We start from the raw sequence: 10,861 nt of genomic DNA, 5'->3' as shown, positions 1-10,861 counted from the left end.
GTTGGAAGGATGGAGGTGTTTGATGGTTAAGCTTAAAAACATAACGTTTGACAGTTATCACGGTGCAATAGTCCTAACTGAAACCCACTCCTCGCATTTACCTCTACTTTTTTGCTGTGCTCAAATTTGTTCTAAAAAAGCATTCATTTTAGATTGCCCCTTCGTGCGGTCAAAGTCATCTGACCATTAAACTTTTAATTTTTTTATAACAAATTCTTATGAACCCCAAAAAAATGTAAATTACTCCCTCCGTACCATAATATAAGAGCGTTTTTTACACCAGTGTAGTGTCAAAAACGTTTTTATATTATGGGACGGAGGGAGTAGATATCAAAATGTCCAGGAAAAAAGAACTATACTAGGATTGGGGGTCCACCACGTCAGGAAATCTCTTCGGGCGAACGGGGAAGGCGATCGCGAGGCGATTGCTAGGCCGCCGCTAGGGTTAGGATTTTCTTGTGCGGGGGTGAGATTGGATCTCCGGTGATTGCTTGAGTGGCAACGGCGCTGCATGGGTAGCCGATCGGTGAAGTCTTCTGGAGCTCCCACGTGGTGGTTCCATGGCGGAGAATGTTGGCAGAGGGGCGGCAACGCCGAGTCTGAAGGCCACTCCCAGGAAGGACGCGGCGGCGGCCTCGGCTGCAGCGGCGGCAGGGGGATCAACGAGTCGGGGTGCTTCGGTCTCTCCGGCAGATGGCAAGACTACGGCGGAGGCAGCCAGCCTCTCCGAGAGTTTTGGAGGACTGGTTCTGACGGACAAAGAGCGACAAGGGTTTATCTTCTCAGATCCAGGGCTTCAAGCAAAGACGGTAAAGTGGTCGGCGGTGGGGAAGGTGTACTCACCGCGACCCCTCAACAAACATGCGCTGGAGAGAGCGATGCCACGGGCATGGGGACTTCACAAGGAGGCCAAATTCAAGGACATTGGCAATAATATCTTCGAGGTGAGATTTGGTAGTGAAGGGGATTGGAGACATGCTTTGAACAACGGCCCGTGGCAGTTTGATTTCCATGTGCTTGTTCTGAAGGATTATGTGGGGCATGTCCGTCCTTCGGAGATGGTTTTTGACACAGTTGAGATGTGGGTGAGAGTCCCGGATCTACCACTGGATATGAGGACAGAATCGTTTGGCAAGGCTTTGAGTGATTGGTTAGGAGAAGTAGTCAAAGTTGATGTGGAGAAAGATGGATTTGCTAAAGGGGAATATCTTCGAGTCCGGGCTAAGATTTCAATTTTTGAGCCTTTGATCCGTAGAGCTCGTCTAAGGACCTCACTGGAGGACTTGGAGGGGACGTGGTATGACTTTACCTATGAAAAAATTCCGCACTTCTGCTTTGACTGTGGTAGGCATGTACACGGAAAGGGTGTGTGCGAGCCATCGGTGGACAAGTCCAGCCAATGGGGACCTTGGCTTAGAGCATCCACGGGGAGAGGCTCTTCATCTCTGAAGGATAACTCGCGGCTGCCTACATCAAGCTCGTACAGTGGGGGTGGCTCAAGATCAGAGGATAGGGAGAGATCCCAGTTCAGTGATGCTCCTGTTAGAGAGCAGCTAGTTAAAAGAAATTTAAACAGAGATTTTTCACATACGGCAGACTCACGCACTGGCGGGGGTTTGATGAATGATCAAAGAGAGGTGAATAGCCCGTCGAAGGACGCAGCTAAGATGAGGGACGGACAAAGCAGCGATCTCAGAACGAAGCTAGAGCAGAAAAGGGAGCAGAATCTTCGGGCTGAGCTAACGCAACGGCAAGCTGCGGCAAAGAGTCGATCACCACGCCCGGCACAACAATATGCGGCTCCTCCTTCCGAGGCAAGGAACCATGCAGGTACAGTGGACGGAGGGAGGCGCCATGCAGGCACGTATCACGAGGATAGGCGCCATGCAGATCGTGGGGTGGAGGACAGATGCCGGACGACGTCGGCTTATGATGATCGAACTGACTGCAATGGCCGGTGGGATCATTATGGTGCCTATGCATCAGGTCCGGTGGAGAGGACCAAGGGCAGGTATGTCCGAAGGCCACGGGTTCAGAGTGACAAGGAAAAGGAATCTCATCAGTTCTATAGGGAAAAGGAGTCAGGCAAAAAGAGGCCACCCAAGCAAATCTGGATAGCAAAGGGAGACCCAGACAGGCAAGTGCACCATGATACGTTCATTCACGACACAAGGCAAAAAACATCATCCATGTTTGACCACATCGAAGAGCCCCATTCATCGGCGGACCCCGCGGGTCGGGGCCGCCGGGACCAATGAATTGCTTGGCCTGGAACTGTCGAGGACTAGGGTTGGACTCGACAGTTGGCGAACTACGGGACCTCATACGGTCATACAACCCAGCGGTGGTTTTTTTATCGGAGACGAAGAAAAATGCAAGGGCTATGGAGAGACTGAAATGGAGGCTTCGGTTTCGAAGTGGTGTAGCAGTGGATTGTAATGGGAGGAGTGGGGGTCTTGCACTATGGTGGAGAGAACACCTTCAGGTCACTGTTAGACCATGGTGCCAGTATTTTACTGATGCAGAGATCAGTTCAGAGGGGCATACCTGGAGGTTCACGGGAATCTACGGGGAGCCGAGAACGGAGTTGAGGAAAAAAACATGGGATGCCATCCGCTACCTTAGATCCCAGGATGAGCTACCATGGTTGTGTGTAGGGGACTTCAATGAAATTTTGGTCAGATCCGAACAAATAGGTGGCAACCCGAGGAGCTTTCCACTGATGCAAGCCTTCAGTGACTGCTTAACCGACTGCGGTTTGGCAAACTTGGGATCTTTGGGCTACCAGTACACTGTTGGAAATATGCCCTAGAGGCAATAATAAAATGGTTATTATTATATTTCCTTGTTCATGATAATTGTCTATTGTTCATGCTATAATTGTGTTATCCGGAAATCGTAATGCATGTGTGAATACATAGACCACAACATGTCCCTAGTGAGCCTCTAGTTGACTAGCTCGTTGATCAACAGATAGTCATGGTTTCCTGACTATGGACATTGGATGTCATTGATAACGGGATCACATCATTAGGAGAATGATGTGATGGACAAGACCCAATCCTAAGCATAGCACAAGATCGTGTAGTTCGTTTGCTAGAGCTTTTCTAATGTCAAGTATCATTTCCTTAGACCATGAGATCGTGTAACTCCCGGATGCCGTAGGAGTGCGTTGGGTGTACCAAACGTCACAACGTAACTGGGTGACTATAAAGGTACACTACAGGTATCTCTGAAAGTGTCTGTTGGGTTGACACGGATCGAGACTGGGATTTGTCACTCCGTATGATGGAGAGGTATCTCTGGGCCCACTCGGTAATGCATCATCATAATGAGCTCAAAGTGACCAAGTGGTTGGTCACGGGATCATGGATTACGGTACGAGTAAAGTGACTTGCCGGTAACGAGATTGAACGAGGTATTGGGATACCGACGATCGAATCTCGGGCAAGTAACGTACCGATTGACAAAGGGAATTGTATACGGGATTGATTGAATCCTCGACATCGTGGTTCATCCGATGAGATCATCGTGGAACATGTGGGAGCCAACATGGGTATCCAGATCCCGCTGTTGGTTATTGACCGGAGAGTCGTCTCGGTCATGTCTGCATGTCTCCCGAACCCGTAGGGTCTACACACTTAAGGTTCGGTGACGCTAGGGTTGTAGAGATATTAGTATGCGGTAACCCGAAAGTTGTTCGGAGTCCCGGATGAGATCCCGGACGTCAGGAGGAGTTCCGGAATGGTCCGGAGGTGAAGAATTATATATAGGAAGTCCAGTTTTGGCCACCGGGAAAGTTTCGGGGGTCACCGGTATTGTACCGGGACCACCGGAAGGGTCCCGGGGGTCCACCGGGTGGGGCCACCTATCCCGGAGGGCCCCATGGGCTGAAGTGGGAGGGGAACCAGCCCCTGGTGGGCTGGTGCGCCCCCCCCTTGGGCCTCCCCTGCGCCTAGGGTTGGAAACCCTAGGGGTGGGGGCGCCCCCCACTTGGCTTGGGGGGAAGCCACCCCTTGGCCGCCGCCCCCCTTGGAGATCAGATCTCCTAGGGCCGGCGCGCCCCCCAGGGGGCCTATATATAGGAGGGGGGAGAGAGGGCAGCCGCACCACAGCCCCTGGCGCCTCCCTCTCCCTCCCGTGACACCTCTCTCTCTCTCGCTGAGCTTGGCGAAGCCCTGCCGAGATCCCCGCTACTTCCACCACCACGCCGTCGTGCTGCTGGATCTCCATCAACCTCCCCCTCCCCCTTGCTGGATCAAGAAGGAGGAGACGTCTTCCCCAACCGTACGTGTGTTGAACGCGGAGATGCCGTCCGTTCGGCGCTCGGTCATCGGTGATTTGGATCACGACGAGTACGACTCCATCAACCCCGTTCACTTGAACGCTTCCGCTCGCGATCTACAAGGGTATGTAGATGCACTCCTTTCCCTCTCGTTGCTAGAAGACTCCATAGATTGTTCTTGGTGATGCGTAGAAAATTTTAATTTCTGCAACGATCCCCAACATACACATGGGATAACAAACAGAATAACAACGACAACATCCAGGTGAGGCTCGACAGGGCAACATGCACTGCTGATTTTATGGGGCTGTTTCTAGAAACGAGTGTGGAGAATATCGTCACGGAAGAATCAGACCACATGGCAGTATTGGTGCGTGTGCGCGACATGGGAACAGGTCGGCCGAGAGGGGACCGCCCCTTTCGGTTTGAAGAGATGTGGCTGCGGCACGAGGACTATGAGGCAATGTTCTTACGGACTTGGGGACAAGTACAGGGGCCAAACATGACACTTGGGGCGGTATGTGACAGGTTACAAGGTATAACAAAAGCCCTACAAGGATGGGGCCGGGCTGTCTTTGGTTCAGTTCAGAGGTAGATTAAACGGCTAAAGGAGCAGCTTTTGGACGCCAAAGAGAGGGCATTGGTCACTGGACTAACGGCCGAGGTGAGAGATATTGAAAGTCAACTCAATGAAGTCTATGAAAGGGGAGAAATTATGCAAAAACAGCGATCTCGGGTGGATTGGCTTAAAGCGGGGGACCGGAACACTCAATATTTTCAGAACCGGGCCTCCCATCAAAGCGGAAGAACACGGTTAAGGCGTTACTAAGGGAGAACGAAACAAGATGCACAGACGACGACGACATGAGGGAGTTGGCGGCCTCTTTCTATGAGAGGTTGTTCAGGTCAGAAGGGTCAGCTCATGCAGAGAGACTTCTCAATCATTTTGTCCCGGTTATTTCTGAGGAGATGAATGACAGGCTAACGGCCCCTATATCTGATGAGGAGATTCAGCGGGCTCTCTTCCAGATGGGACCAACAAAGGCGCCCGGCCCTGATGGCTTGCCAGCTCTCTTTTATCAGTGACACTGGTCACTATTAAAAGTGGATGTGCGTTCGGCGGTTAGGGGGTTTCTTTCAGGCGAAGCTACACCGGACTCTTTCAATGACACGGTGATTGTGATGATCCCTAAGGTGAGCTCACCTGAACTTCTTTCTCAGTTTCGGCCGATTAGTTTATGTAACGTGTTATATAAGATTGCCACCAAGGTGCTTGCTAACAGGCTCAAGGTGATTCTTCCTGTGCTGATTTCTGAGGAACAAAGTGCATTCGTTCCGGGGAGACTTATGACAGATAATGTTTTGGTGGCATATGAATGCACCCATGCGATTAGGATGAGGAGGAGGAAGACACCGCTCTGTGCGGTGAAGTTGGATATGATGAAGGCGTATGACCGGGTGGAGTGGATTTTTTTGGAGCAAGTGCTAGCCAGATTTGGTTTTGCTCAACTGTGGATTCGCATTATTATGAGATGTGTCACTTCAGCTAGGGTTTCTGTTAAACTAAATGGTGGTTTCTCGAGAAGCTTTCTTCCCTCTAGGGGCTTGCGCCAAGGTGATCCGCTCTCTCCATATCTGTTTTTGTTCTTTGTGGAAGGTTTTTTGGCGTTGTTGAGGGCGGCCCAGCAAGATAACAGCCTTAAAGGAGTGTCATTTGGGAGCACTGGCCCCCATATCACACATCTCCTTTCTACAGACGACAATATTCTTTTCCTCGAAGGGAATAGTAGCAACTTTGAGGCGTTAAGGGATATCTTGCAGGTATATGAGGAGGCCTCGGGACAGAAAGTTAACCTGCAAAAATCATCGATATTTTTTGGGAAAGGATGTGGAAATGCACGCAAGACTGAAATTCAAGGTATCATTGGAATCAACTCTGAAGCGCTGAGTGAAAAATATCTAGGACTGCCAACACTGGTTGGTAGATCCAAAGATGGTACGTTTAAATATGTGAAAGAAAGTTCAACGGGTAAGGTCTCTGGATGGAAAGGACAAGGGTTGTCTAAGGCGGCAAGAGAGGTTCTTGTTAAGTCAGCCCTACAATCCACACCAACTCTCACTATGAGCTGCTTCCAACTCACCAAGAACAGGTGCCGGAACTTGACTTCGATCTCGTCTAACTTCTGGTGGGGAGAAGCAAATGGAGAGAGGAAGGTGCATTGGTTGGCTTGGAAGAAAATGTGTAAGGCAAAGAGAGAAGGAGGAATGGGCTTTCGGGATCAGGAGGTGTTCAACCAAGCTCTTCTTGCGAAGCAAGCATGGAGAATACTTCAGTACCCGAACTCGCTTTGTGCACATGTGCTTAAGGCAAGATATTTTCCGGAGGGATCAATCATGAATGCAACTTGCCCGACAGGAGGTTCCTTCACTTTTCGAAGCATCATACATGGCCGAGAGCTCTTAAGGGAGGGAATTGTGTGGAGAGTTGGGGACGGTTCATCCATCGTGGTCCACCATGATAACTGGATTCCGCGCCAAGGCAGCCTTCAACCGCTCGGACAACAATATATCCCAGGTATTACGCATGTGCCCCATCTTTTGAACGAGCTTGGTGATGCATGGGATATGGAGAAGCTGGAGATGATGTTCACACCGGGGGACGTTGAGGACATCAAGCATATTGTGGTGGGTGGGCCGAACATGCAAGATTATATTGCATGGAACTTCACCAAGAACGGCCAGTTCACTGTCAAGTCCGCCTACCACTTTGGCATGAGCTTACAGGACGTGAAAACCGGACAGTCGGGATCATCGATGCCCAGCAAGGAGCACAAGGCTTGGCTTGCTTTATGGGACACTAATGCGCCGGGGAAGGCCAAGATTCATACTTGGAGGTTGTTGAAGAATGGCCTAGCTGTCGGATCCGAACTGCACCATGGACGAATCAAACCGGGTGTGTTCTCCTGCGCTTGTGGCAGGGAAGAAACCTTATACCATCGCTTTTGGGCATGCCCCCACTCCGAGCTCTTCTGGAAATATTTGTGCGAGAACAAGGGGGAGCCTGTTGCAAGGCCGCCGGCGATGGACGGTTCTCTGACTGGCCTGGTGGCGTGGCTCAAGGCCTGGTTTGCGGAAGCGTGCGGGGCTGAGCGCGAAACGATGGTCCAGGGTTTGTATGGTATTTGGTGCGCAAGAAATGATGCTAGGGATGGGAAAAGGATCCAAGATGCTCGAGAGTTGGCAGAGAAAGTTCACTGTTATATTCAGGAATGGCGTCTAGTTCACTCCAAGGAGGCGTCGATCAAGGAGCCAAGGCGACCGGAAAGGTGGCTTCCACCGGAGCCGGGATGGACCAAGGCCAATGCAGATGGAGTGACGGCCCAAACGGACGACAAGGGGGGAGGAGGAGTGGTTCTTAGGGATCACCATGGTGCTTTTAGGGGAGGAGCTGCGATCTGCTTCCCAGGTGCCGGCCACCCCCAGCTCTCGGAGATTCTGGCGGCGAAAAGTGCCGTGCAAATTGCGATTACTATGGACATGCAACGACTCCACATTGAGCTGGATAGTCAGGAGGTGGTGGCGATGCTTCAAGGTGAAGGCAGGAACCTTTCGACGTTTGGCCCGGTTGTGGAGGAGATTAAGGAGCTTTTGAGAACTCGGCAGGAGTTCAAAATCTCATGGGTTCGGCGCTCTGCAAATGGTCTGGCGCATGGTTTAGCTAGAGAGGGGGTGTGCAATGATAGTACGATTTATTTTGATTTTCCTCCAGACTGCATTATTCATATTGTAGCGGACGGGGTCCCAACCTTTGCTTAATTTAAATAAAGTTGTAAGTTCCCCTAAAAAAATGTCCAGGAAAAAAAATTCACCAATATGTGCATGTCACCTATGCGCGCATTCATCTGTACTCACCCTGAATAGAATATTAATGTTATTAAGTATAATATAAACAGGTTTAAACAGACTAATGCTCTGTTAAGTCGGCTGGAGATTGGACGGGACTACCAAATTAAATGCCGCACCTACCTCCGAACGAATGGCACCCGCGCACTCGCTGCGGATTGCTCCTCGACTCTGATTCGACGGCGCGAGAGCATGTGCGCTCGAGTTGAGAGCGCAGAAAGTTCAACTGCACGTACGAAGTGGCAATCAGGTTCAACCATTACTCAGGCTCCTTGCTTGACTAAAATGCTCCGAAACTTCCACAAAGCAATAGACAGAACAGAAGATCATACACAGTGCCCCGGCCCGACGGTAGTTTCGCGGAGGTTGCCTAACCTCTTCCCGGCGGATGCCGCTACGGCGCGACGGCCGGTGTAGAGGAGAGCGCGCCCGGAAGCGCGTAGCCGGCGCGTGCTCGTTATCTACCCGTTTGCCGATTGCGCGTCGGCATCGAGGCCGGAGTCCGACATTCAAATAACCCCCTCTGTGTCCATTTCCGGGCAAACTTGTCCATAAGATGCGAGGGTATTAGCTCGAAACTGGAGAGAGTACTAGCTCAGATCTGAGCAGGCTGTCATGGCGTTGTGGGCGGGGCTGGGGCAGGCGGCGACGGTTGCGCAGCTGGTTGGGGTGGACGCCGGCGGGCTCATCTCCCTCATCACGCAGGCGGCGTTGACGGCTCGCCAGAACAAGAAGGCCTGCGAGCAGCTCTCACGCCGCGTCCACATGATCGCCGACCTGCTGCCCCACCTCCAGGAACCGGAGTTGATGCGCCGGCCCGAGTTCCAGCGGCCTCTGGCCGGGCTGGGCGACACGCTCCGGGAGGCGCACGACCTCGTCATGGTCTGCCAGCGGAAGAGCCGCTTCTACCGCTTCTTCATGTCCGGGAGGCTGGCTGACAAGTTCAGGGACATCCAAAGTAGGCTCGACTCCTACCTCCTCGTCGTCCCCTTCATCAGCTACATAGCCTTAACCCACAACCTGAACCGAATCTGTGATTCGCTGCCTCAAAACCACGCTATCCTTCCGTCGCCAGCGTCCACCTCCCAGTCCCACCCAATCCATGTCTGGGAGGGTGTTGCCAGGTTCACGCTGGCAGAGATCGCGGCGGCGTCCAACAGCTACGCCTTCTTCACCAAGGTCGGCAAGGGCACCTCCGGGACGGTGTACAGAGGCAGGCTCCGCGACGGCAGGGACGTGGCCATCAAGCGCATCAGCAAGACAGCGCAGGACAGGGAGATGGTGCTGCGCACGGAGCTCGCCGTCGTCCCGCACCCGCGCCACAGCCACTTCGTGCGCCTCCTCGGCTGGTGCGCGGAGGAGGACGAGCGCCTGCTCGTCACCGAGTACATGAGCAACGGCTCGCTCCACGACCACCTGCACGGCCGCAAGCCGCCTTCCTCGCCGGTGACGGCGTCCTGGAAGACGCGCGTCGAGGTGCTCCTGGGCGCGTCGCGCGCCATCAAGCACCTCCACCGCAGCTTCGTGCCGTCGGTCATCCACTGCAACATCAAGTCGTCCAACATCCTGCTGAACGCTAGCTGGACGCCGCGCTTGTCGGACCTAGGCTTCTCGGTCCGGCACGAGACGGGCGAGGGGGAGCACCACTACCAGTACCAGCTGCAGGTCGTGGGCAAGGGCGGCTACATCGATCCGGAGTACTGCCGCACGGGGCGCCTGACGCCGGCGACCGACGTGTACAGTTTCGGCGTCGTGATGCTGGAGGTTTTGACGGGCAGGCCGCCGGTCATAACTACTCGGGGCGAGGAGGAGCAGGGCGAGGTCCAGACGGACCTGGTGCACTTCGCGCTCCCACTTATCGAGGCCGGCGAGCTGGACAAGGTGCTGGACGGGCGCCCGGAGCCGCGGCCGACGCCGATGAAGATCGAGGCGCTGCAGTGGGTGGCCAACACGGCGGTGGTGTGTCTGCACCGGCAGTCGATACTCCGGCCACGGATATCAGAGGTCGTGGCTAATCTCGAGACAGCGCTCAGGCTCGCCACCGGTTAGCAGTGGCGCCCAGTACTGTGCCACTGCCAATGGATGATGACTGGGCAATGCGCCCACTATAGCACAGTTCTTAGTTTTGCTGTGACCTGTGAGGCTGTGACAATGCACAGGAGCGGATTGAGTGGGCGTAGTTAGGATAGGATGGAGACGAGCGCACCAATATATGAAGGTTAATCCTCGGCTCAATCATGTTCGATATTTGTCTTTGGTTGATGACGAGAACCTGCCTGCCTTGTGTTATCACTTACAGTAGAAGTTAGAACGGGACAAACGATCCAGAATAATCCATCGCTTTACAAAGGGCTAAAAAGGGTTAGACAACTTCATGCACCAAAAGAACATGTATCAAGCTGTCCACGAAGCAGCCTGGTGCACATGTTAGCCTAAATATATTCAACGTGAGCAATCATAGATCAGCTGACTGCTCAAACCTTTTCCACCACTTTACGATTCATGGCATACTGCACCGAACAGAAAATGGCAAAAAGCACTGATAAAAAAATGCTAAGCACTTTGCTGACGTCACTAATCGGCCGGATCCAACCGTGCCATAGCTGATCATAGCTGCGAGATCCATGGCCGCACACACGATGTGACCACCAGTGCCCGCGCACACTCGTCTCC

The 10,861-nt window shown here is 52.8% G+C and overlaps 1 protein-coding gene across 1 annotated transcript; it reads left to right on the top strand.

Annotated features, from left to right (window-relative positions):
• Positions 1-8,394: 8,394 nt before the first annotated feature.
• LOC109763463 (putative serine/threonine-protein kinase-like protein CCR3) lies at positions 8,395-10,450 on the top strand. Its single transcript, XM_020322315.4, has one exon. It carries the CDS (start codon positions 8,804-8,806, stop codon positions 10,235-10,237), a length of 1,434 nt encoding a protein of 477 aa, XP_020177904.1. The 5' UTR covers positions 8,395-8,803; the 3' UTR covers positions 10,238-10,450.
• The last annotated feature ends 411 nt before the right edge of the window (positions 10,451-10,861 follow it).

The sequence above is a fragment of the Aegilops tauschii genome, chromosome 5, assembly GCF_002575655.3.
Source record: "Aegilops tauschii subsp. strangulata cultivar AL8/78 chromosome 5, Aet v6.0, whole genome shotgun sequence".
NCBI classification, from domain to species: Eukaryota; Viridiplantae; Streptophyta; class Magnoliopsida; order Poales; family Poaceae; genus Aegilops; species Aegilops tauschii.
Note: the sequence above shows the minus strand (reverse complement) of the source record. Positions and strands in the feature narration are given on the sequence as shown.